At 44.9% G+C, this 27,912-nt stretch overlaps 1 protein-coding gene across 5 annotated transcripts; it reads right to left on the bottom strand.

Moving 5' to 3' along the window:
• Window positions 1–506: 506 nt before the first annotated feature.
• klhl13 (kelch-like family member 13) lies at window positions 507–26,497 on the bottom strand. 5 transcript variants are annotated; one of them, XM_078106778.1, is made up of 9 exons: window positions 26,313–26,398; window positions 24,704–24,775; window positions 14,492–14,563; window positions 11,440–11,581; window positions 10,452–10,584; window positions 9,226–9,422; window positions 8,112–8,907; window positions 5,430–5,543; window positions 507–1,619 (listed from the first exon to the last, which is right to left on the bottom strand). In XM_078106778.1, the coding sequence occupies exons 2-9, from the start codon at window positions 24,754–24,756 to the stop codon at window positions 1,132–1,134; spliced, it is 1,995 nt and encodes a 664-aa protein (XP_077962904.1). In that variant the 5' UTR covers window positions 24,757–24,775; window positions 26,313–26,398; the 3' UTR covers window positions 507–1,131. The 5 variants fall into 5 exon arrangements, with proteins under 5 accessions (XP_077962904.1, XP_077962905.1, XP_040037848.1 ...); XM_078106779.1 differs by lacking the exon at window positions 14,492–14,563 and adding an exon at window positions 24,453–24,499 and having other exon boundaries at window positions 26,313–26,370; XM_040181914.2 differs by lacking the exon at window positions 14,492–14,563 and having other exon boundaries at window positions 26,313–26,497.
• Window positions 26,498–27,912: the final 1,415 nt, after the last annotated feature.

Raw genomic sequence — 27,912 nt, 5'->3', positions numbered from 1 at the left:
CTTCATTAATGGAATATAATGAGCGTATAATGAGGATTTAAAGCTCCGGAGCAAACTCACCTGCTGATTACACAAATCGTTTGTCCCCGCTCACAGCGTGAAGCTGACACCTCGGACACCATATGCCGCCGTTAGAGCTTTAATCGGGGGGGGCGGGAGCAGGTGGGAGCGGCGAGGGAGGTCGAGGGGTCAGTTTTCCGGTCAGTACTGGTTAAGCGGGCATAATGTTTGTGTCCAAACGGTTTTCTGTGGCTGGCTCGTGCAGATGGAGGAAAAGCTACTGTTGACAATCGGAAGTGATATTTTATGACCCTGCAGTCTATTGTCTCAATAACCGGTAGACTGACAAGCAGGACGACTGATCAAATCAATGAGGAGTGAATTAGAATCCAACCAGTCCAACATGAACAATATATCACAACAAAAGAAACCACACGATTCTTTGAAAACACGGCTCCACGCTCTTGAGGATCAGCTGTAGTCAGTGACAACAACAACATTTTCGATTACTTTCAAAACCATGTTTATTAAATTTAAAAAACACCATTTTGTTGACAGTTTCATAGCAATAGCAGGAAAGAACTGAAACCGTCAGAGAGCAACGTAGACGGGGCCAAACCCCGGAGTTAAAAACCGGCTGTGTTTTGGTGCTCAATTGTCCGCACGCTGCTGCTTCCTGGAGTCCCCTGCATCCGACCCGGCATAGACGAGGGGAGAGTCAGTGCGATGGTCAACGTTTTAACAACAACAAAAAAAAAAATAGTAGAGTGCTTTGAGAAACGAGACGTAAGAAAACTCTGAAAGACATCGGGTAGAAAAGTTAAATTGCAAAGTCACTTTTCGAGTCGAGATATTTCCTGCCAAGGTATATACCGAGTTTGCAACATTAACGAGTAATTAGGCTGCCGGTACATGTGTTTAATCACTTTGGGGGGGGTTTCTGCACAGCTTCAGGGGACGTGGACCTGGAGATACGCAGGGGTGCGGTACGGACGTAGTCCAAAGAGGAAGTGCAAACGATGTCCATAAGGGAGTGTTTGTTGAAGGGCTCGGGTGGGTTAGAGGGGTGAGGGGGGGGGTTACTAAAGCAAAAGAGCGCCACCCCTCTCCCCCGCCCCCCTCATTTATCCATCAAGGTGCCGAGAGGGGCGACTCTCTGGAGGGCGAGCAGGAGATGTCCTCGGGGGGGAAAACTGTGAGTGTGCAGGCTCGGATCCCGCCCAGCGACTCCGGGAGGTCAAACACTTTGTGCCATTCGTCCTTCTCGGGGTCGTACTTCTGTACTATTTCCACCATGCAGCGATTGTTCCACGAGTAGCCGCCCACCACATAGATCTTGTTCTCAAACACCGCCACGCCCACGTCGCTCTGGCCGCGCAGCATGGCCGCGATAGGTGTCCACAGGTCCAGGGCGGGCGAGTAGTACTCGCAGCTCAGCACGTCGTCGTAGTCGCTGGTGCCCCGGAAGTGGTTGCCCCCGATCACGTAGAGGCGGTCGCCCACCGTGCACATGCAGTGGAGGCCGCGCACCGTCGTCATGGGTGCTTTCTGAGTCCATTTGTCCGCGTCCGGGTCGAAGCACATCAGCTCCTTCTGAAAAGTGTCGTGAGTGATTCCCCCTGCAGGGTGAAAAGAAAGAAAGAGAGATTAGGTAATCATTCGGGGGGGGGTGTAAGGCGGGGGACCGATCGGCGACTCGTTCACCCTTGTCAACCCACATGTATTTACGTGGGCCGCGTGGAGCGGTAGCCACAACACTGGGACATTCGCTTCCCCGTCGTGAAAGAACAGCCGGGGCGTTTTTTCAGATCACACCTTTTCCTCAACAACAATTTTTTTTAGACCTCGATGCAAACCCAGCGACCGACAAACGGGGTGAGAAAGAAATTCAACAAACGAGAGCGGCACCAATGTTCTCCTCCGCAGCGTGAAATAACGCTGCCGCTGAGGGCGGCGCGGAGACAAACATCATTACGAAACAGACTGTAGACGGCGGGACACAAAAAAAAAAAAAGCTGAGGGAAAAGGGGGAGAAAACAGGACATGTCTACAGGGATGGCTTAAAATAAAGAGGAACACAATCCCAGCATGCATTTGGGTGGAATCCCGCCCCCCCCCCCCCCCCCTTAGGCAGAGTGACTAGCAGCAAAATCCAAAGAAGATGTGCAATGCACGCCAAATGGAGACAAGGTCCCTCTTCGCCCGGTGACGGCGCGCTCGGTTTATTGTCGGGCCGAAGTTGTCTATTCAGCTGCCAGGATCCGCGATGCTGCACCTCCTTAGCTGATCAAACCCAGAGATCGCCTGAATATCCTGACTATCCCTTTCCTTTGTGCAAGTAGTCGACGGGGCAGGTCTGCCATGAAAGATACTGAAAGGGGAACAGCGCCAGACGTCAGGTCCTTATAAATCCTCTCGAGAGGCCCCGCTGCTATTCTGATTCAGTTCAAGGGCTTCGGCCTTTCTCTGGTACAAGGATGTCTGATCAGCTTCCCAGTGTCCTGATGTCTCATCAGTGCCATTAGTGAGACACCAAGGGCAGCCACGGCGTGGCCAGATTTAGACCTTCTCAGAGAGATACATTTACAGTAAAATTAACTTACGAATCACAGACACGATGGTAAGTTTAATACCGATGAAATCCACCACGTTTCATTCTGGGGTTGTTGAGTGTAAAAACATTCAAAGACAATGACAGACCATTCCTCACATTATTTGCAGAGCTGCTATACTACTCACAAGATTTTTAAGAACCCACCAAAAGTGGGAAAAGGCTTGCAGACATAAAGCTCACCACCCTTTGCTGCATAAAAGAATCCAATTGGAGCCAGTGTTATGAGGCCTTTACTACTCAAATTCAAACATGGCCATAACAAACCAGCTTTTTTAATAATCCATTAAAATGTCTACAGAGCTTCGCTTCCATACCAACACGGATTCCTCCTATCACTTTTAATTGTAAGTTACCAAATCACTAACGTGAGAGCAAAAACCAAATCATTTTATATATGAAGCTCACACGGACCAAGAGCATAACAATAAATAAAAAGTCTAATTCCTGCAGACTGAATGCTCACAAACGCTTCACATTATTAACCCTGCATGCATATCCTGCACCAAAAGGAGCAACATAAATACAATAAAATATGCCTCCTTTCTTAGTTAACATGCACATTTTTAAATAGTAGTTTATTGCAGATTCATCTTGGATTGTAGTTGAGGAACTGTGTCAAAAATACATCATTTTGTATGAGGATTTGAAAATGTTAAATGTCACCCTCAATTTGCATCTTGAGCACAGTTTTAAATAAAAACAAATCCAAATATTGATATTGGTATCAAAGCCCTCCAACAACCAGGTCATAATGAAGGGCTGGAGGGAAACAGTGGACCATCGGCGCTGCGGCTCGGCGCTGGTTTCCCGACTGGAGTCTGAACTCGGACGCATCACTTGCGCTGTGACGCTCTGTGGGCTGACTGCGTCTGTCAGGTTCATCCAGCTGACAGGACGCCTTCAGACAGGCGCAGGACGCGCCCCGATCCGCTGTGACAGACGGACACAGAACTGCACTTCGGCGAGGGTCACCTTGCACAGCGAGGCGCTGACCGCGGGGCGACGTAACATGTCCATGCGAGGCATTACGTACGTCTCTCTCGCTCTCCTGTGTCGTAACCCACAGCTGTACTCAGAAAAAAAAGAACTAAATACTAATTCACAGGCTTTATGTACACGTGGCGTCAGCTGCTGCCGGTGCAAAGCAGGACATTGTGTTGATGCGTTGGTGAAATGTACTGGTCTGAAAACACTGAAACATGAACGAACACAAAAGGAATCCATTAAAATATCAAAAAGAATGAGCAATAAATAAGATGCACAGCCGGAGGCAAAAAGAAAGAAAAAAAAAAAGATTGAAAAACAGCTGGAAACCAGCAGATCAGCTCGGAACGTTATGGTTGTCATCGTTTCACTTTTTTATTTCGTTGCAAATAAGCAAAAAGTGATATTAGCTTTGCAAAGTCACGCGTCCTGTGTGGTCCTAAGTATGTTTCAGTTTGTGATATGTAAAAAAAAAACACTGAGGTTTTTGTTTCACTTTCAGTAATCATGTATAAAGTTATTCATTCCTGCTACTCAAGAATCAGAGTTAGTTAATATGAAATCAAATTAAAAAACGTTTTCACATGAGTGCACACAATAACAATTCTTGCAGCACTAATGCATAATGCAAAATACATTTCTTAGAAGGAACTAAAACAGAACGTAGCAAATGCATGATTAAGGGAAAAATAATGTAAGGTTGGTATGCATCGATAGAATACCGATAGAAATCTGCAGGAATAATGACATCTGTGTATTATGAAATTAAAACCACTACTTGTTTGCACAATAATCAAAATCATAGAGTGCATGCATTTTTTTAAAGTGTGTGAAGAGATAACCTGTGCCTGTAACTTATCCAGTAATAATATTCAAGGTAAGGATGACCATTACATTACAACCTCATTCTTTCCCATCACTACCTCCGTTTTACCAAAAGACAAATTCAGAATAAAATAAAAAACAGATCTAGTTGGAAAACTGCTGTGATGTTTATGAACATTCTTTGCGGTTGTTGAGCGATGGCAGCGCCGACGGCCGGGAGGGATTAACACGGGCTCCTCCGTATTACACCACCCACTCATGCTCCAGTCCTCCACTTCGCTCCATCCTTCCCAATTCCCCACTCGCCCCTCCCATCCCACATAGCACCACTCTGGATTAGTCACGCAGAGAAACTAGGGCTCATCTCCATAACGCGGGATCCGTTTCAATCCCACAACGTGAGCGGGTACCGAGGTGACGCCCGGAGAACCATCTCGGCGTCCATCCTCTGAAAACAGCTTCGCCCCGCGAGCTCGCCATCGACGCATCAAGAGAGCGATTTGTGAAAGTCCGCTATTTTGATGTGGTATATTCCATTACGGAGCATTGGGACACCTTCAGAAAACCTATAATGGATTTACTGAAACCACAAAAATGTACGGCCTGTACTGTTTGTTGGGAAAAAATATTATAATACGGAATTGTGTTCTACCATTCTCTGTGTCAATCAAATCGAATCCATTTTGAACATTGCAAACCAAAAACAGAGCCCGTCTCACCGAGTCCCGGTAACGCATGATGACACATCCAGTCACGTTGGAACGAAAGATACCAGATGAGCAAACCACAGATTAGATTTCATGAACACGCGAGGCCGTGCAATCTAATCAGCCGCTTGCTTATTGAGGAGAAAGAAATGATCTAATTGGAAAATCTGAATGCACTGACATTTATTCTAATTAAGACTTCAAGACATGAAATCTATCTTTGAACCAGCGACCCACACGTTCAAACATCACCGTTGCTTCTTTACTCGAGTTGTTGTAAAAAAACAATCAAACCTTACCTGAAATATACATATAACCGCCGTACACCGTCCCGGCGTGGCCATAATGTGGTTCATTCATTTTGGCAACATATGTCCATTCATTTGTCCTTGGGTTGTAGCACTCCACAGTAGCTTGAAGAAAAAAAAAAGAAGGATGCATTAGTAGAAAGTAGGTCAAGACACAACTAAGGAGGACAAACAGCAGCAAATGAGGCCTTGGAGGGTCTCAGCGTGGGAGCTAAAGCACAGATTAAAATACACATCCCCGCGACCCCACCCGCACTCACTGCACGGGCACCGGGGAGACGACAAGACGCTTTTATCTCAAAGCCTCAGAGGACGGCTCCATAAACTTGTCAGAAAGCGGAATAGGGACACTGGGACGTCACTACTCATGATGCATGGGTGAGCGACTCCTTAACGAGCGGCCGCGCTCGGTCCCCTCATGAGCTCACCGGGAGCCTGGGAGACGGTCGGGATCGGACGCAGAGCAAGTTGCATAACCGGCAGGACTCCAATACGGACTCAGGTATCAAGGCACCGCACAACGGTGAAGAAATACGCATTGATGAAGTAGTTTGAATTATTAGTAAAAAATACAAGGAGGAGGTTGCTTTGCACTTTTTAGCCTTTTTGTGTCGAAAAAGCCGTCTGCGTCGGTGTATATTTACGACATCATTATGGGCCATAGATACATTTTTGTTTCATCTTCCCAGCAAAGGAAAGTCTCATCTGCTTATAACAGGATACAGAATAACAATATTTCTTTTAAACAGAATATCTTGTTCTCACAGAATGTGGTCGAAGGAAAATAAGTGGTCTCAGCTGAATAACAAGAAGGAGAAACACTGTTTAAAAAAAGCTTTGGTTAAATGCAAAACTTTAAATGATATTTAAAAAACAATACTGTTTTTTCGAAATACAGCAGCTCAGGAACCCCAAAACAGCCTGAGCCACTTGGGGAAATCTCAGCAAAAACTGTGTACCTCATTCTGCTAGTTTAATAACTATCGGTTGACCTTGAGAAGTAAACAAATCCCCGCAGCAGCTCAGTGGAAGTAGAACAGACCTATCAGGAGAGAATATTTAAATGTATTAAATGAATGCAGAGCAGGGTGGGGAGGGAGGAAGAAAAAGCACCATAATAAACAAATGATCATTAACATTGTTGTTGGTTTGCATCCAGAGACCAGAGGCCTGGGTAAACTGGAACGTTTTTTCTTTCCCTTTACCGTCAGACCTCCCTACAAATCAGCTGAGCGGGTCGTACGCCCCATTAGCATGATATTCTCTTCCCGCCCAAGGTTCAACAAAGGACACGTGGAGGGTCCAGCTGGTAGCCGGGGACATCTGGTAATAATCACTATGTGGCTTCTCTGACCTAGAGCAGCGGTTCCATGTCGGGTCTGGACTTCGTAATGAGATCCAAAAGGTACTATAAATGATCTGTGCTGCATGCCAACTATTAGAACATGTTGAACTCCTCTTTTATAATCTGGGTATTTCAGACGTACCGATAGAAGCCACACCCGGGTGACCTACCGGGAGTAAACAAACGTAATGCCAGGGCCGGACACGTCCACAAAAGCATCAAGGCCCAAGCGCGTGCAGTGAAAGGGCAGTGGGACGGAACGCAGTGAAGGGCGGCTGTGTGGACAGGCCCCCGTGTTCTTTGGTCTAATTATAACCCAGAAGGGAGGAGCGCTCACTCGGGGGGCGCCTCCCTCGCACCGCTGCAGTGGTACAGCCCAATTTAAGTACTGGGTGGTACCTTTCTGTGGTCCACAGTTACGGGTGCTGAGATTCCAGACTGGTTACGCAGCAACCAAAAACTACAATGGACGGATATAAATACATCACTCCGTTGAAGTGCTTCAAGCAGAGGGTAGGGGGGGGGGCGTGTGTCTAAATGTCACAAAATTCAGTTCAAACAGACGAGTAATCAGATTGCTGAGTAAAGATGAGCTGACGCGATCCCTTTATCACAACCGGTGGCTTTTCACTTCCTGTCTGCTACAACGGTTTGTGTGCCGACTGTCGGGACCCAAGAATCAAACATCCAACGCAGTGTTAGCAAATAGAAAATGTTGAACTGGGATCTTAAATATCAGAGTTGTGACTCTCAACAAAAAGACTTACGTTGTGTACATTGTGGCATTGCTGTACTTTAGGTGAAGAAATATTACAAATGATGTATTATTTTTTTTAAATGATTAAACACCAACATCCATAGATTGAAGCAGAATATTTGCTATGATAAAACAAAATAATAACAGAATTTTGAAAATTACATTCATCTTGATTGATACATTTGTGCTTTTGGACTGAAGTAAGGTGACAATTGTGTTTGTAAGTCATTAGTAATAACTTGAATGATAATGTTATGATTGAAGGTAGGATCGGTTGGGTTCAAAACACTCAGAGATTACAGTCATTTGATTACAGCGAAACAGTTCAAGATGAAGCGCGTGTCTTCTGAATGATATCAAATTACACAGCGATTATACACGCGACGACGTTGAAACGGCAAATGATGTGCAGGCACAACATCTCATTACCGCCTTATCAAACTGCACACGCAGTCTCTCTGCCACTCTTTCTTTTATTTGAAGTGCATAGATCTTGTAGGGTATTGATGATTGAAAAGAAAGGCGTCCGCTGCTGCTTAAGAGAGAGAAAAATAAAAGGAATAGAACTCACCGAGTTCGCCCGCCGCGTTCCGCCCGCCGACGGCGTAGAGGTGTCCCTTGAGCGCGCTCAGGTGGAAGAAGGTGCGCTTCTCGTTAAGGCATGCCACCTGCATCCACTTGTTGTAGCGCGGGTCGTACCGGAACACCGTGTCCACCGCCGTCTTGCCTTTGGTGTCGTAGTTGCTCTGGCCGCCCACCACGTAGAGGAAGTTGCCGATGACCGCGATGCCGTGCTGGTAGCGGGGCGCGTCCATCGGCGCCAGCGCCTTCCACTCGTGGGCCTTCTCGTCGAAGAGACGCAGCTCCTTGCTCACCACCAGCTGCTGGCGCAGGACGCCGCCCAGCGTGACCAGGTGGGCGCTGTCCGAGCGAATGGCCGTGCGCTCCGACTGCATGACCGGCTGCATGTAGGGCATCATTTGGTAGTTGCTGGCCTCCAGGAGGAGGTTGACGCAGGTGTTGTCCGTGCGCATGAAGTCCACCGTCTGCACGTGGTTGATGAGCTCCTGCGGGCTCATGAGGGGGAAGCGGATGTTCTTCATGAGCTTGGAGGCGTAGTCCATGCGGCTGTCTTCGTAGCGCAGCCAGCGGCACGCGGCCTTGAACAGGTCCAGCTCCGTGCAGTGTTTCAAGCTGTTGCTGGACAGCACGAAGGCCAAGCGCTCGAACGGCAGCTTGACGAACTCCCCCGTGCCCAGCAGCGAGGGGAAGTTCTTCAGGATGAAGTTGTTGACGTATTTGTCCACCTCCGTGAGGTTGTACGCGTTGGCGATGCGCCCCACCTCGACGCAGTTGTCGAGAGAAACCTGCCGGGGGGGTGGAAGTGAAGAGAGGCGAGAAATGTTGGAAAACTGCGACTAAATGAATGTCAAACCCAGAATATACAATACATCAGAGATTTAACTTGCTGCCGTGAGGAGGGAAGTCAACATTTCATTAGTTTTCACTGTATATAATTGATACATTTTTAGTTTTTGGACTGAATGAATAAGCAATTTCTAGATATGTGCACCATAAATCAAGAAAACAGTGATTTCATCCAGTCAACTTTTAACATGTTCAACAGAGAGTTGAGAGGCCAACAGTAGTGCAGTAATTTGCAGCTTTGGCGTTTCACTACTTACCCCAGATATAAGAAAAACCTTGCAGAAGTCCAGCACAGGGAGGATCTGTAAGAAGCTGGCCGCCTCAAGTGTGTCTTGCAGATTCTCCATGTTGAGTGACAACTTGGCCGTGTAGATAAAGTCAATGATCTTCTTCAGGCCTATTCGGTTAACTCCATGAAGCTTGATGCACATTAAATCCTGTTCTTTCATTCCACCTGCATCGGGAGAGCGTGGGGGGGAGTAGAAGCTCATACATAATCCTATTTGACTGACAGGTCTGCACACAGCTGCATCTATTCAATTATTTTTGAAACCTTGAGGATTAAATCTTGTTATACAAGCTTTATCCTTCAAAAAAATACAATTAATCAATTAATAGATATGCAGTATTCCATTTGGATGCGTGTGCCATTACGTGTAAAGCCCAATGAAATTTACTTCAGAGTCCAAAGGACTTCTATTGAGAGAAAGGATAGAAGGTCTTGTGGAGAATCTCATTGCACTGCCCGTAATGAGCCATGGTGCAGCTTCCCAACCAGCCCGCCTTTTCTCCACTCTGCAGAACAGTCTTCACCGTTAACATACACTTTAAATGCTGAATCTCCAAATTAGCTTCGACTGCTGCCACAATACGGGATCCGAAGAAAGGCGCTGACTGTTTTTGCAAGGGACAAGAGTTATACATTACCAATAAAAAGCTTCAATTTAAATTTGCAGGTTAATGCAAGGCGCAACCAAAGTAGTATGTTTATTAAGAAAGTGACCAATAAAGTTATAAAGGCTTCTGCCATTTCAGAAAAGTACCCATCATGCACTTGTGCGTATTTAAATGTATTCAAGGTTCTGCTACACACAGTGTGCCTGGGAGATGAGATCCACTAATAAGTCACAGTAGCCGGCATTAAAAGCACAGAGGACCACGAACACGAGTGCATAACAAGAAGCGGGCCGGTTTTATAACGAGGAAACTTATGAAGGCCGGACACAATATCGGAGGGATGCGGGCACAAGGTCAACTCGAGTCATTTCTCTGGAGGCAAAACAGTGACGGCGATGAAGCATGGAAATGTTCATAAAGAATAAATGCTTTACCGCTCAATAAGGGCAAGAGCGGAGATTATACACACACACACAGTATATATGTATGATAAAAAGCAATCAAAAGCATGCCTCGTGGAAAGAAAGAGCTCAGCGAAGGCGCTAGTGCAAATGTCGTGTTGGGCGCGAGCCTTCGTCGGACCCACCTGTGAACATGGCTTTGAAATAGTCGGACGAGGAGGCCATCATGGCGCGGTGGACGGGGAACGCTTCATCGCCGTCCCCGGCCACCAGCGTGACGTCGCATAGTAAACCCTCTATCCTCAGCTGGTCGAATCCCTAAGAGAAGAGGAGAGCGGGGTCAGGGTAGGTGACGGGCCTCCGGTTTTCACATAGCATACCTAGTTAGCATCAGCATATCATCCCTTACATAGAACGAGGTGGGGACATTACCTGTGTTACATCACACTTTGGCTACGCAGATTAATTCAGCACTACTCTTTGGGGAACTGCAAAACAAATGATGATCCCGTCCTTAAATCAGAGGAGTTATTAGAGGTCTGAAGAGCCGCACTGTAGATTCATTTGGTGTAGTCTTTGGAGAGTCGTATTTTGCATCCACCGTATAATCGTTTTGGCCTGAGGCTGTGCACACACGCGGCTTCCAAAGGCACCGGCTAACTGACACGAAGCACGTGTGCCAACTAACTGTGGCCAAAGAAGAATCACCACCATCATTCCCCTCGCTGTGCTCCCACAAGAACAGACGAATGTGCCGCCAGGGAGGGCTGTGGAAGATTAAATAACTTCTTCATTCATTACTTCTTCTGAAGAACATCTCCTGAATGATTTATGGTGCTTTTTTGTCATGCATATTATATATAAATATAGATATGTATGCATACATACATATATATATGCATACATACATACATACATAAATACATACCACTTATTTTTTATGAATGCGCCAGTATTCAAACAAAAACAGTTTCTCTTACTGCTACTCCTGAATAGTGCAGTTTTAATGGCATTATTCTTATTAACCCTTTTTGTGGACAGACAGACATTTGTGTTTTAAAAGAAGATGGCAGGGAATCAAAATGACCGCCTCACCAGCCGCTGCACGCAGGATGTCGGAGGAACAATACAGGACAGACAGAAACATTATCATCAGACAGTGAAGACACTTACCTGAAGAACCACTGAGCTGTGCGTGTTGCTTGTGAAGAACCGTGTGTTTCCAGTCTTTGATGCCTGAAGGTGAGCCGATATGCCCATGTCACCATAGCCCAGAGCCACTTTCATGTGAGCGTCGTCGTCCTCCACGAGGGATCTGTTGGGAAACAGAGACACGTTTTCACTTGGGGGGAAAAAGAAGAAGAAGAAGAAGAAAAAAAAAAAAAAAAGTGTGCAGCCAAAACACGTTTTTTTTAATGGAAAGGAGGAGAGTTTTTTTATGTAAAAAATGTACATATAATCTGTAGCATATTGGAATCAGGAGCTTAGAATGGATTAGAGATCCGCTCCTAAAGCATTTTTCTCCATAACATCAGCAATAAATCCCCAAAAACCCACAAACACCTCTGAATTGTGAGATCTGAGAGAAATGTTTTATTTGGAGCCACTATGATCCGACTGAAGTAAAGATGCTTCAAACAGTGGACACGTGTCGGCTATGAGCTTTTTTTAAATACCACCATTTACAATTCCTGCACCATGAACGATGCTCTAAAAAGCAATTTCCCAAAGAAATGCATGGAACACGCGCTCATGCACCTCGGGTACGTGATTGGACCAAAACGTCTACTGTAGTGTGGTGACACTCGGCGGTCCCTGCGACCTGAAGTGCATTAGTCTTCAGAAAAGCTGTGACCTGAAATACGTAAAAGACAAAACCTAATTTTTCCCCCATTTCAGCACAGAGGGAAAAACAACCGCTTCAGGAGACAAAAACGCGCAGCTAACGGCCTGAACTGAAGTTCATCAAAGCTTGGGCACAAAATGTGTAATAGTTTCTTCTCTACAATAGAAGTCTGTAAAGTTTGAAACAGCCCTTTGCGGAGGGGAGAAAAAACCCGCTCTGTGAATGTGATATATTAGCATTTCTCATGGTCCAATTCTTGTGATGTTCCCGTGCTCTCGGGCAGTCTGACTAAAACCCAACATAAAGTCCGTAACTGCTCCACAGAGAGAGCAAGCGTGGAAAGCGAGTGTGACTCAGCGCCCCAAGGGGAATACTCTCGGGATACGGGTACATTTTGCGGCGTCAAAACTGACTTAAGAATGAAGCTAATTTGGTTAAAAATGCGAAAGAAGAAGCAGAAAAAAAAAAGAAATCCTAACGCTTGGTGGCTCAACACAATCATAACTGTCCCCAAGGTTGTATCATCCGCTAACAATGTGGATTATACTGCTTTAACTTTAATGCCAAGCTTCTGTGTGCCTTATTTAAAAGATGAGGTTGTTTTGCAGTTTACACACACGTTTTGCAAAAGTCAGACCTACTTTGACCTGCAAAAACTGGCGCAAGGTTTGAAAGAACGTTATTGGGAATATTAGGAATACAAGACACAACGGAACAACCCCTTTTAAGGCAGAGAGGAGGACGGTGGCCATTTGTTTAAAAGATGAAGCTGCTAATAGAACACCAGAAGGAATAAGAGCTTGAGGACTTGTCACAGAATATTTAAGGGTTAATTTGTGTAAAAAAAAAAATAGGGCCTCGTGTGAGTTGTTGCACGGGGAGGAGGGCCTCATTTCGCACACTGAATACAAACCGAGCTCAAAAATACTACAACTACTCTCCACGAACTATCTAGAGATGACAAAATAGTCACCCAATGTGGCATGTAAAGACCTTAAAAAAGAAAAGGCGTAGACTGGCCTGGTTTTGATCAAATATTCCTTCACAAATAAAAAACGTCTGGCTCAGCGTAACGGCACATTTGCGTCTTCAAACAGGCTGGCGAGCAGGCAGCGCTCGTCAGATGTAGAAGACTAATGGTTCTTGGGCGGACTATTTATATAAGGATTCTACTCTAAAGTCCCCGTGTGTCTGAACACTCGATTCTTCTACGGCTTGCTGAGTGGTTTCTACCATTTGTAAGGAAATGTCCCTCGTGCTTAAGCGGGGTGGGCGTTGTTCAGCGTATATCTTGATAAAATATAGCTTTTACATGCCAAGCGTCTTTGAATGAAGATTATGTTAATATAACATACTTTGGCTAATCTATGCAAATGCAACATGTAGTTAGACTTACCCCTCAATGTGACTGTATTTTAACTGTTATCACAAATAATGCTCATTATGTAAATCTGTAATAGGACAACAGAGCAATCGCTAAGTAACAGATGCACTAAACACGGAACCTGTCAAACGCAAGACTGTCATTACCAATAAACAGGTGTAAAGTTAGTGCATCTGTTCTGCTCTGCAGGTGTCTTCTTACACTAAATGGCTGAATCAATAGGCGGCACCACGCTGGACTTACGCGTCATTATTTTCAAGAGAAACGAGAAGGACGATGCTCTGTAATGCCGACGACGTGCTCATATTAACCGTCTGCTTTCAATACAATCCTCTGCTACGCAGCGCAAAGAGATTTAAAACGGTGAATAACGATATTTAATTGCAGTTGCGAGGAGACACATTTGTTCACTGCCGCACTGTGGGCTTTGGTTTGAAAAGTAATCAAAAAGGAAAGAGGAAGTTTCGTTATCACTTCACGCCTCGGACACCCCGAGCCGAACCCACAGCCGGCAAAGGCTGACTGATGAGATGTTGCGTGTCACCGCACGTCGCCTCACATCTTTAAACTTGAACTCACCGCTAAAACTTCAGCCAGGAAAAACAGGAAGACTTTGAAAGATTAGGCCAAAGACATTCGGGGTACATGATGGATCCACTTTACGAGAAGGTCAGGAGGAATCTACTCAGCATTCCTGTCACATGCTGTGCGAGAACTGAGGGAGAAAACAGGGCAGGAGGACCGACGAGGGTACATAAGCAACCACAAAATAACACAGAAACAGATACGATCCAGGTCACACATGCTTAGTCTATTCCAGACTAATCTCGAAGGTGAGGAGAGGATGGGTTCAGTAGTTAAAAACGGGAGATGATCATGGACCACGTCTACTGGGGATTTGTGAACACCAACTATAAAAAAAATATGGTGACACACTCAAACAGCGGTCCCATTCACACGGACACACAGCACAGGCGACGTAGTGGCACATTTACCCCGTCAGGTGGTAAGTCGGCCAGGCAGCCGGCAGGGAGCGGGCCGTCCAAACCACAAAGGACTGTCGGTGGCTGCCGGAACCAAAACAAAGCAAAGTGCTACAGCATCCCATATGGAAGTTCTGCGAAAATAGTCTTTCACAAATAACAAAAGGCCCCATGGAGATTTGACGGGTCTTCTGGCTTTATGTGCATCCTGGTTTTTCCATCATTACTTACTAGCAAAAAAAACAAAATCAAATAAAACCTTTGAATACATTTCAACAAGAACGTACGTTTTGAGCTCTTACGACTCATTAAGGATTCACTAGTGTCCCCAGATGCTAGCACAACTCCACAAAGAAGCACCTGCTATTGTGTGTCTTGTAACAACGTGTGGTTTCACAGCGGCGCATCACAGCAACTTGTTTTCTTCTATCAGTGATTACAAAACCCTCACATCAAAACAATGCATTATAATACATACTGCTAATCTCGTCGGGGGAATACTGTTAAATTAGGGAGTTGAAAATGAGAGATGAAAATCAAAGTATGGTTGAGTTTAATAAAAATAACGCTTCATCTTGTGCTCCGTCAGAGGATTAGAGGTTGGCAGATTCATGGTACTAATAAAGTCAGAGCGGAATCAGCCCTTGCTGAAACCGTTATTAGTTCAGAGTGCAGCAATGTATCATCATCACACTATGAACCAGTGTGTCCCTACAGCCTCCTATATTATGGGACTTTTTCTTCCTAAGAAAATAAATACATACATTGTTAACTGCATCGCGCAGGGAGAACGTATTTAATAATAAGTAATGGCGAAATGAGGGTCTTTTTAGCGAGTGCAAAGCTTAAAATCCCCTCTTGCACCAGGGACAGTTTACCTGAAGCTGAAGTCGTCAGCGGAGGGGTCTTAAAAGATTAGTGGGTGTAGCTTTCTGGCCTCGTCAAGCTTAGACGTGCATTGACGTAAACTTCATTCATCTCATCTATTTCAGGTAACTCGGATGTTTCTGGAGCGAAGGACATTTACTGGGGAAATTATTTCACATCCTCGGTGGAAAAAGAAAAAGGGAGGGCGCCCAGGTGCTCCGACTGATTCACACGGGCCTCGCCTTTTCTGACAGGAGCCCCGAGTGCACCAGCGGTCACGGCGGAGAAAGGGTCACCCGAAACATGGCGAGCTACCGAACGTGAGGGAATACGGGTGCAAGTCCTCATTGTGTCAGTGATTGTTTACCGACAGGAGACGGCAAGAAACACCTCCAGAAATCCCAAATAAAAAAGCGCGTACTGCTAATGAAACATTTATGTGCAGCCCATTATTCTTTGACTGATCTTTGCACAAACTGCGTCACACAGAGTTTCAGTCGCTCGCGGCTTCTCTGGACTGATTGTTTTAACAGGAACACAGGAAGAGAACAAAAAGAAAACCGCCACACCGGAAAAAAACAGAAAGAGGATACCTCCACTGGCCAGACGGCTCCTCAGTGGGGCTGGTGTCCTCGCTGCAGCAGACACTGGGACTCGTCGAGTTGAACACAATTGGCAAAAGAAATAGTTTGAAATGGACTTTAGTTATAAAAGACGCAAAGCAACACGATACATTTGTACCAAGAGCACAGCCTCAAAAGTGGCTGTAGCAACAAGGCTGCAGCACAAAACTGCGGCTCAAGCTCACGTACAGTTCAGTGTGACTCGTAATACTGCAGCGGTCGACACACCATTAAATGACAACCGTATCAAGGTACAACATGAGACAAGCCAATGATTATCCCATGAGTCAGTGCCTGGTAGTGCCCAAACGAGGCAGAAACTCGGCCTCTGCATGCAGCGGCAAACCCCTCCCCACCACCACCACCACCACCACCTCCCCTCCTCCGCAACTGAAAAATTTACGCCGGAGGAGAAAGAGTGTGAAATTCTTTGGACATTGAGTGAAATTTCTCAATGCCGTTCCACCACCCAGCGGCAGGGCGGAGAAGAGGAGGCAGGCGCGCGGCCTTTATATTCTCTTTGCACACCAGAGTCTTCTGTTTCATCCCACTTTGGTGCCTCTAAAAAAACAGGACATCCAGCGTGTCTGGATTCGCAATGTGAAAACGGTTTGAAAAACGAGCTCTGCTCTGCTCCATTTTTACTTTTCTTATTACATCCATTCTCAGAATTCCAGCAAACGAAATTAAAAGGGAAAAAAAAAAACGATCACTTGAGACGATTCAAACATCTGCTCCACGCGTCTGACAAATGCTGTTTGCTCTGCACATTATGGTAAAATTGGCACTTCCCTAATTAATACTCTGCTTTAACCAACTGAATGGAGGATGCTTGTGATGTTCTATTCACAGACTCGTAATTGCTGGAAATCACATGTGGAATTCTGGTTTAAAAATAGATCAGCATTGATTGAAATGTTAAGAGCAAATTATGGGAGTGAAAAGGGGGAGTTGTGGTATTTGAGAGGTTCTTTTTATGCGCTTCAGTGAAAGTTTCCTGAAAAGCTGCAACATGATAAACATGACATGTCAAAATGAGAAATATTTTCTGACATATTCTGTGAATTGAGTGATTATGTTATGCACTATATTATGCGTTAGAACCTCACTCTGTCCAGAACAAACTCTCACAATCTCCAGATAATTGCTCCAATCATGCAAGTAATCTTAGCAATTTGTCTATTATAATGAGTTTGTAATTACACTTGATAATCAGAGAGCACTATAAGGCTGCATCGCTAGAGGGCTTTAAAAGAGAGACAGCATAAAACCCAAACAAAAAGGAAAAGTCTCAAACTGCACCAAAAGCAGTTAAACAGCACGCGCTTCATAAACGGGTTCGCGTGTGGGTGGAGAGGACAATCTGTCGACATGTACCAAACGCTTCATCGACCTGCTGGATGCTGAACGCAGGAACAGGACCCAGCCGAGTGTGTTTGTGTGTACACCAAAAAGGACGACAACAGCCAGAGTAATACAAACTTGTTTTTTGTTTTCAAAAAGCTTGCATTTCTTTAATTAATTTATGTAGAGAAATGGATTTGGGAACTGTGTAGTCACCAAAGGACCGAATCCAGAGACCAAACAAAGAGGCCAGAGATGCGTCACAGCAACAGGGAATCGCACGCATCAGCAAAAATTGAGCTTGGACCCAGATAAGTAGGGAGGAATCACTTTGCATAGAAAAGGGGCTTAATCTCACTGTAACTATCTAAACAGGGATATATGATTGATTGCCCTGCCAGGATCATACAGGTCAGCATTATTTACCTTTTTACATATTTGTAATTCCCTCGACTGTCTTTCTGTGCTCCAAATTCCATTACGTGTGAATTATTACAACATGTATGCACAATATGCGAGTAAACAGGGCTGATGGAAAGGAGCTTTACACCTCTGAACAACCAAAGAGTAAAAAAAAACAGATGGAAATGACAAAGACGGCTCTTATGTGTCCAGATTCTGACTAATCTATTAAGAAAAGAGGTTTGGAAACCCCCTCCTGCAGATAACTTTGGTCGGCTCATTTTTAATGCCACATTGGTTCCAGAAAACAAGGCCGACCGCGGCGGTAGAGCTCGGGTCGGACGGGCACAGTGCCTCACTCGCCCCCCCCCCCGCAGGAGGACGAGCCGGTGGACCCCCTGCCGTCCGTCCTCTTCTCGGTTGGCTACTTCTAGAGAGTCTGCCTTGAATGAGCTCAGTGGATGCTCTGCAAGCCTGGCTGCTACGGTTAGGGCCCATCACACTCGAGATGTGGAAATGCAACATTCAATTCAACGCAAGCTCATCGAGTCTGAAGTGGGAATTGATCATATCAGAGTCTATCGTAGATGACGGTCAGCATGACAATTTATTAATTCATTCTGGATCCAGATAAATCGATCTATAATGGCTTCAGTACCCCCCCCCCCCCCCCACCCCCCTGAGCATTTACTGTACAGCTGTCACATGGCAGGCACAAATATTCTAAACATTTCTTTTGGATGTCTAAAATACATTTTACTGCCCCCCCCCTCCCCCGTCAGCAGCAGTGCATTGCTTTGGCTGCAAGAGGTTACTCCTATCAGTCGCTCCAAGATGGTGGCATGGCAACAGTCATCGACTGCAGGCTGAACACTATCTCAAACAACAACGATCCCTTTAATGTGGGAATTTATGATCCATCTGTACTTGGCACAATATGTTGGCAAAGAACACCATTGGAGCTTTGACATTATTTATATACACTAAATGATAGTTGAACAGTATTTAGGTGGAGGCTTCAAATAAGCCCAGTGGGCTTTCTGCCTCGTCCTGCACGGTTACATTTTTGTTTGTGTGTTTAGTCAATTGTGATAATGAATAAATGAAAGAAAAAAACAAACCTCTCTGCTGGGGCATCATCCCCGACTCAGTCCAATTAACAGGTAAGTAAAATCTGAGGAGACCTGTGAGTTTAATTGTTTAATGTATTTTTAAACATAAAAATGTGTTTATAGTCAGTCCAAAGCCAGGTGTTATTAGATGGGCTGCCAGCTGTCAGATCAACATTTCTTTCTATTATTTTAGAATACATTCATTATTAAAGAAATCAAAAGAGTGGAACGTGAAGATGGTCTCGTGAGGAGTCGTGCAGCGGCAGAAGGATTCGGCAGCCACATGAGACATGCGGAGCATCTGCATTGACAAATATCTGTTAAGAGACTTCCAAAGCCTTCATTTGACTTGTAGCTGCACAATCTGCAGGGACTTTCATTTGGTCACACTGGCTTTCATTAACGTCTTAACATTAGAAAGACTTAAAGGACAACTGGATGACTTCAGGACTTAAGCCATCTCAGCAGCAGCTTGCATGTTTAGAGGAGGTGGTTTCTCAAACCAAATATACCAGTAAAACCAAAAAGGACAGCGGATAAATCACACTTCGACTCTAATGCGCTGCAGCAGCGTATGAAGGTCAGAATGAACAAGATGAGAATTCATTTTGGAGTTTCCTTTGAAGGATAGATTTTGCCTGGTTGAGATTGTTGACAGAAAACAGGGCGAAACAAAGTGCCAAAAGGTCCCTGACTGGAATCTACCGGGCTTTGCCGCAGTTGAGGTTTCTGGCTCACCGTGACGCCTTCTGAGAGGTGATCACTACAGACAGCCGTCGCACACGCATTAAGCGCTAGGTAGTGGAACACTGCAAGATGAGGGTTGACGTTCATTCCAAAAAAAGGGATTTTTATTTTGTGTTTGTGGGAGAAATAACATGAAACCCATCGCCGGTCTGAAGATCATTGTAGGGGCCGTACTGCCAGCAAAACTGGCAGTATAAATTAGGGAGGTGTCACATTGTGAAAACTAATCGTAATTATTTATACATCATCTTCGACGGATGTACTTCAAAGACTCTCTTGCGTGTGCTCCATCATTCTGTCGCTCAATATACAAAGTTTACCCCAGCAGCAAGTTAAAAATGTCTCCAAAGCCAAACGGACCGTTGCAGTGCTCTGAGTGCCTATAAAGAGCGACTTGTCCCTGACCACACACACACACACACACACACACACACACACACACACACACACACACACACACACACACACACACACACACACACACACACACACACACACACACACACACACACACACACACACACCTATAATTGGTGGCCCCGATATCAGGCTGCCTAACGAACACAGCTCACAATATACCCGCTTCAAAATAGTAAGTGGTCAGAGAGGGCAGAGCCACATTGGGCAGAGTGAGGTGGAGCCCCAAGGCTTGAATGTGCTTCACTAGTGCATGTGTGTGCGCACGCAAAATCTCCAAAGAAGACACACAAGTGCCAGCCCTGCAGCAACTTCAGTACACGTAATGTACTCTCATCCTTGCGCTTTCATTGGCACACAGTCTCTGACTTGTGTCCCACTAGTGGGGGGCGGGGGGGATGAGAGTCTGGAAATGTATATAGGAATTCTTGTGCCGCTTTATTTTGAAGGAGTTTTATTAAAAACAATAAAATAATAAAAAACACGGTGCACGGTTAACATATCAGCAGACTGGAAGAATCCCAGATGGAAATGTACATCCTGTCATACAGTGTTTGTGAGTGAAGCTAAAATAACGAAGGTCGCTTGTGTGATTTGGCTCAATAAGTCTGCATGGGGAGATGAAAAAACGTCATCTTCCCCTTCAGTTGCCACGACCCCAAAGTGCCCTTGAGCAAGGCCCTTAACCCCCAACTGCTCCAGGGGAGCTGCTCAGTGGGCAACTGAGGTCGAGCAGGAGAACAGGAACAGTGTATGTGTGTGGGCGAGGGGGGGGGGGGGGTTCCAGCTAAGCTACCAAGATGAAAACAAAATTATTATAAAGTTCCAATATTGAAACCATTAATTATTTTATTTTGTAAAGACCTAACAAAGTGACATGATGTTTGCCAAACCTTCCGTACGGTTTACTTAGCAGGGAATATATATAAAAATCGATGTTGATATAATGTTACATTTCTGCAGATGTGCCCCCGTTTCACTGAGGATGAGCATAGATTCATCTTGCTGTGATGCACCAACAGAAATTAAGCCCTTAAGCTCATGAGTAAAGCAGCATGATAACTGGGGACTGCATAAATCCAATTTTGTGAAGAAAAACAAATAAATCCTCCCAAGTAAGCCCATTAAATTACATTACGGCCATCAGCCAGCCTCGCTTCAAACGGTGTTGTTTTCAGGCTTTGGTCATCACTCTGTAGAAAAAAGCCCGGTTACAGAAGTCAAACGAAGACACTTGTCCATTTCAGCAGAGCGCAGGAAACAGGGGAGTGGGCGGGGGGGGATGGAGGGGGGGGGGGGGGGGGGGGCAAAGCCAGAGGATGGCGAGAGGTACTTCCATTCTACCCTCCCCCCCTCTGGTGAACATTAGCAGATGACAATAGATTCTAAACCAGGGCACGCCAGACATCCTGACAAAGGCAGGCTCGCTCCAAGCTGCAGAGTCCCTGCTCCCAGATAAACACCGCCACGGGGAGAGGGCAAGGGTCGGGGGTTTGGTGCCTTGCCACGTCCCAGCTAGCGGCACAATGAGTCCTTTTGCCCGAGAGCAAAAAAGGACATAGCGCACGCAGGGTAAGGGAAATGGCCCCAGGCTCAATTGTATTCGGCCTAATTAATGCTTCAACAAAGCAGAACCGAGTACTAATCATTTACAAAAGGAATACAAAAATACATATAAAAAGAAACTGAAAAGACAAAAAAGGTCTCCACAGTGCCACAATGGTAGAATGAGGATGCCGTTGAGCTCGTACTCACATGTAGGCAGGTGAAAGGGGTGAGGACCTGGATGTCTTAAGAACGGGTACCGGGAATTTCCAGCTGACAGGAGAACCGCTTTTCCATTTTAACGGCATGTTGTTGTCACCAGAACGGTGCTACGGCAACACCAACAGAAAAGACCATTTCCCTGAAAAGGTTTCCGATGCAGTCTTCCATCCCACTCTGCCCACACCATTTGAGGAGGAGGGAGAGGAGCAGCAGGAGGAGCACACTGGCGGAGGCAGTGCGGGCTACCGCCGGGGCTCGGACTACAGCAGCAGCACCGGGAAGCCAATAGATTGCATCCACCACGACTCCTTCTCCTGCTGCATTCACGGCTCGTCTCGTGGTGGGAGGGAGGGAGGGAGGATGGGAGTAGAAGGGAGGGGTGGGGGGGGGGGGGTAGCCAAGCCTTCCCATCACCCTTCCATGGTTTGTGATAAAAAAAGCCCAGTAGCTGGGCAACAGTGCCACCTTGTTAAAAGGAGTTGTGATTACAGTTTTGGATCTGTCCTCTAAGCAAAGGGCGAGAAAGCAGCAGGAGAAGGAAAAATAAAATGTATTTATTTATTTATTTACACTGTTCTATTACTTTGAACCACGTTCAAATTGTCATCCTCTGGGATTTTAAGATGTGGTTTTGAGGGTTTTTGCCAAAAAATGTATTCAGTAAAATAATATAGAATTTACAAGATACAAATAAAAGTCTTTAACGACCCTTTAAAATCCAGTTATTTCCTATGCATTGAAGTGTGAGTATTAAGATCATGAACAAATAATATGACCAAAAAGTTCGAAACAGAATTATTCCTAAACAAATGGCGTTTCATTATTTGTTTACGGGAATAGAGTAGTCTTTTCACAGTGTTCATTTGGGGTCTTTTTCCCCCCCACATATAATTGTTGGACACAGCTGTGCTGTTGCTGAACAGAGCAGGACAGACGAATGAGGACCATTTCATTATTCATGAGTACAGCCAGTCGGTCCCCATTCAGAGGAAGGCAATAAGGTAGAAAAACACAGCTCGGCCAACCGCTCGTCAACTTAAAGATTATTGTAAAAGTGCTGGAAAGTCCAGGTAATTCCACGGACTCATAGTGTGCGAGTGTTGAACAGCCGAGGCCACCGCGGCGGGTGTCACTGCGACACGGAGCACCACTCGTGAGGCCCTGACCCGACTTCCCTCTCACCCGTGCAGAGAGCCGATGCTCGGCCTCCACGCGGCATCTGTTTGGGCTGAACTGCGCCCCCGCTGGCTTAAACGGCACCTCGGTGTGAAGGCCACGACCCGCTCAGCTGTGCGGCCGCTCTCACACGCTATATCTGGCTCCGCGTTGTGATTTGCACATAGCAACCCGTCCACGTTTTCCTGAATGATGCAACAAAGCTCCACGGAGGTTGGCGGCTCATGGCTCTAAGGTCACCGGGACGCCCCAAGGCCCCATTGTGTGAATATATATATTTTTTTTTCACAAATGAGAGGGTGCAGTGTTGTACCTAATGTTGCAATCAGAAAAACAAGAAAAAAGAATTCACATCTGACTGAAAACACAAGTTGTCATGCATATCGTGTTGCCCCACTTCTATCGAATCAATTCGATTTGTTGGCTGTGCAAGAGATTAAGAAGTAGCAGCGTCTGATGTAACAAAAAAACATTAACAAGGTCATGTTAGTTAAGGGGGAATCTTGTGAATCTAAAAGCCCCCGGCGACTCGCGTCCAAGAAATACATTTTGACCACTTCACACAGCAGATGCGCTCTTATTGGCTGATGACACAGACAAATCAACATGGGACGTGTAACTACAGAAGTTATACCCCCCAAACACAGTACTAGGTTTGACAAGTTCACGGTAGTAAACAGGCTCTTTTTTCCATGTTAAAAGATTTTTTTGCTTTATAGTTGGATGTAGGAAACTGTAGTGTAGATCAAACGTTATGTTGTATAAAACTCAACAAATAATGAATAAAAGCAATAAGCTGATCTTTCATTCATTCCAACCATTACATTATTATTACATGTCGTTTAGCTGACGATTTATCCAAAGCGACTTTCATTGCATTTTTAACCGATCCCTCGGGGCATTTAGGGGTTGGGGGGGGTCTTGCTCCGTGACACCTCAACGTGGGAGCAGCCGGGGTTTGACCCGCCGACCCTGTGGTTCCCGGCGCACCCGCTCTACTCCATGCAGGTCAGCCCCCCGGCTAGCAACGTTTAATCATAGTCATCTCTTATTTATGTTTCATAAATGCTCGCCCAGTAGGTGAAGTGTCTCACCCACATCCACAGTCATCCTTTTGTCAGTGAGCAATGGAGACAGATTGGATTCAAAAAAATGTAAACACACACACAAATTATCTGGCAAGTTTCTTTCCCTCGTGCTTTTATGTGTAGGTCTAATTTGAAGACGCCTTCGTTTGGGGTTCCCTATAAAAAAAAGGGCCGTGAGAAACCTGGTTTCCAGTGGATCTATAACCAAATGGCAAAACGGGCTGTGACGAAGATGTTGGGGCGATGAAATGAAGGCTGGCGAATAATGACATATTAGCCAACAGTATGCACTGATAAATCAGCCACGGACAGACTGCCACAGGAGAAAGAATGGAGCAGAAAGTAGTTGTGACACTCGGGTAAGATGCTTAGCAGCGGCTCTCAACTCTGTCGTGTGCGTTTCTTTCTTACAATCTAATCGGGGGATTACCTGATTAACAACTCCAATTCCAGGGCGAAGCCGTTTCCTGGACCCTGCTGTACCGTACCGGTCAAGATTTTTATTTTTTTAGTAGGTTAAATAATGTTTGCGTGGTGGCAAAACATGTTCTTCTACAGCTATTGTTAACAGATACAATTGACAACTTTTCTGGAGTTAAATGGTCAAAGAATGTGTAGAGTCGAGGTCTACAAATACACATATTTACAGTTGCCAGCAAAATAATGAATTGAAAACCTTACCGGTCATGTAGTCCGATGGGCATTGTCTCCCCTCGGTGTATAGGGTGCTCCATACCCTCGCCAAAACCACACCTAAAAAACACAAAAAGGGTACTTTAACATTTGAATTAACACATGCAAGTCTGATTTAGTGAATATGTTATTTGGTTCAACTTTTAACCAAACTTCATTTTATAATATAGACTGCACACCATTTAGCAAAACGTTTATTTGCTAAATGACATCATAGTTACAGAGAAAACCTTCCCATAGCCATGTATGCTTTTTAAATTTGGTATGTAGGTAGTAAGTATTATTTTACTACAGTTCACGAGTAAAAATAGCTTACAGTTACGTGGTAACTACGTTTGTTAATTTTATACAACTGGGATGGAAACGGCAACAATGAAATACCATAACTTAACCTTAAAAAAAAAGTTTCCAATTTTTCAGAATTAAGACTAACAATGACACCAGGTTGAGTAAATATCACCACGTTGGCCTTCACATGTATCGTGACAGCCTTTGTGTTTTTAAGCTTCACACACACACCACCTGTGGCCTCATTACATCTTGGACTGATGAACTAGGAATTAATGACAATATATTCACGTCTATTTTTGGATGCCCCACGTCCCACAAAAGTCATGTCAAGGTGCACCCGCCCCCTGAAATATGACAGCGGCATCGTACTTCCTAACTTGTTGCTTTACACAAAACTAGGCTAATTGAAGCTAAAAATATCAGCCCGTGGGTTTCCTGACGGAACCATCCTCCTTTTATGTTGGATAATACGCGTGACGTCACACATTCAAGGGCCGATGCGATCCGAGGGGTTTTAAAAAAAGAATGACAACTGGTCCGCACTTTGGAGACAGCGAAGTTTCCTCGCTCGTTTTGGGTCCTGTCGTTTATAAACAACCTCAAAAAGGGTGCCGTAACGTTAGTGACACCACCCTGATGGAGGTGGTTTGTGCTCTCGAACAGCTGCGAGGAGAAAGAGCTTAACGTCGGTCCTTTAAAAGCCAAAGTGTTTACAATACAATGCGCCGGGGAGGAACTAGTCCATTGAGTCTCCGGGCAGAGTAGCCCACCTGCTTGCTAGCAAAAGCTTTCCAGCTATCCGGATTTGGCGTTAAAATAAAAAAGTGTCTTTTAAGTTAGTCACACTTAACCATATTATTGCTTTGGAGCGACCCCGACAGGTCCGAGCGGGGCTCGTTTTCTGGCCGCGTTGCCCTCGACACAGTCGGTCACATCTCCAGTGGGGACAGGCTGCGGCTAACTAGCCGAGCTAACCCTTAGACATTAACGCTGGCTAGCTCTAAATAACGTGAGAGCGGGACAACCGGCTACACGACTGCTCGGTTAGTGGCCGGCAATCATCGCTCACGAGCCGGGGTTAACATAACTAATGGAGGGGAAAAGACCGGGGTCTTAACGTGAGTTAGTTGGGTTAGTTATTAGTTAAGTCTCGTTGGTTTGCCACCGCCAGCATATGAGTGTGACTGCCTGTCAACCCGGTATTTGTTGTTCTTATTACTACCTTGTTATAAATATGATATTTCAATGTACATATCTATCTCAAATACCCTCTGTAAACTTTTTTTTAAATAGCAGCATTCCATACCTTCAACAACGAAGTAACGTTGACTAGCGTCCTTGTTTCCTTCCAAGCCCTCAAATCCACTTATACCAACTGGAGCCTCCCTTTCTATTTCTATCCAATGAGGATGTCGCTTACTAGCGGAGCTGCAGTATTCCAACTTTCCATTGGCTGAAGAGTATGGCAATCGTTTCTTATTGGCTCAAAACTTCCGTTACTAAATAAAGTGCTTCTAAAGAGGAGTCGTCTTTCTGCGAGGCGGTCGTGTCATGAAACAAATGTCTGTGTAGCTTTGCTTGAAAAAAAAAATGATTAAGTTGATCACAAAGGCCCAAAGTGTCTTCGAAACGCTCAGCATCAGTTACAAGGAAAAGAATTGTGTGTGATAATGCTGGAAGCATCTTAAGAAAGTGCATGGGAGGACAAGGACTCACAGTGTATTTGAAGTGAAGCAGGGATTGAATAAATAGCCTCTAGTTATATGATTTCGGTTATTAATCAAAATATATATATATATTTTGGTTTAACATTAGTGTACGAGTACAATAATGCTAGATTAGGTACCAACAAGTTAAACTTACTCAGACATAACACACATACTTTTCTCCGTGTTCTCAGCTTTTCCTCCAATCAGAGGGATGGCGGTTCGATCACAGCATGTCGATGTGTCCTTGGGCAAGACACTTGACCCCAACATTGCTCCTATGACAACAGCGTGTGAATGTTAGTTACTGATGGCACTTGGTTTGGTAGCTCCTGTCATCGGTGTGTGTGTGAAAGGGTGAATGATGTCATGTAGGGTTAAAGTGCTTTGAGTGGTTGGAAGACTAGAAACGCGCTATACAAGTACAGAGCATTTGTTATCATCACAGTAAGTGCTGAGCCTTAAGTTGTTGTCCTGTACTCAAATTCAGGTATTGCCAAATGGTAATACACACACGTTCCTTATTTCCACACCTCTGATGATGTATTTATTTAATAATACATGCCATTTAATCTTCAATGCTGCTACAGAGGTTCGACTATTGGAACTCATTTAATCACAGCATTTTGTTTTTATAAATTGATAGATTGAATCAAAAGTTGACAAAATATATTTAGTCAACTATATTGTTTAAATACTCTAAGCTGAATTGTTAAATGTTTATCTTCCAAACCCACCAATTTAAAAGCAAACCTAATTACACAAAATACACTCAATTTGTGGTTTAGTTGAGAATATTTAAACATGTTTGAAGGTCTTTTTTTCCATTCGTAGTCTTGGCATGCTTGATAATGATAATGCAGCTATAGAAGACAAATTACCATATGCATTCATTAAAATTCATCGAGGCTATTTTAATGATCACGCATCTACCACTGCCAAATGTTTGTCCTCTCCAATCATCATTGAAGTTGCAAGCTCATTATTAATCAACTGATGCATTGATCTGGAACAAAGAGCAATAAAGAATCGACCATAAATTGAATGCTAATTTTGATTAAATGTTGTCAGCTCTACAATTCTGTAGTGCCTGCCGGTTATGCGTGAATTTATGGGCATGTTTAACCAGCCAATTCTCACCTCATGAGTTGAGGTGCGGATTAATTGAATTGGTACACTACGTTTTTAAACTGTAAAATA

The sequence above is a fragment of the Gasterosteus aculeatus genome, chromosome 7 (assembly GCF_964276395.1).
Source record: "Gasterosteus aculeatus chromosome 7, fGasAcu3.hap1.1, whole genome shotgun sequence".
Taxonomy (NCBI): domain Eukaryota; kingdom Metazoa; phylum Chordata; class Actinopteri; order Perciformes; family Gasterosteidae; genus Gasterosteus; species Gasterosteus aculeatus.
Note: the sequence above shows the minus strand (reverse complement) of the source record. Positions and strands in the feature narration are given on the sequence as shown.

Excerpts from the sequence above, each read along its gene's own strand:
- klhl13 (XM_040181912.2), bottom strand. The coding sequence starts at position 21,844 with ATGCCGTTAAAATGGAAAAGCGGTTCTCCTGTCAGCTGGAAATTCCCG. Across the intron at positions 11,582-14,491 it reads CCGACTTACCACCTGACGGG|ATCCCTCGTGGAGGACGACG; the intron begins GTAAATGTGCCA and ends GTTTCCCAACAG. Across the intron at positions 9,423-10,451 it reads TTTCAAAGCCATGTTCACAG|GTGGAATGAAAGAACAGGAT; the intron begins GTGGGTCCGACG and ends CTCCCGATGCAG.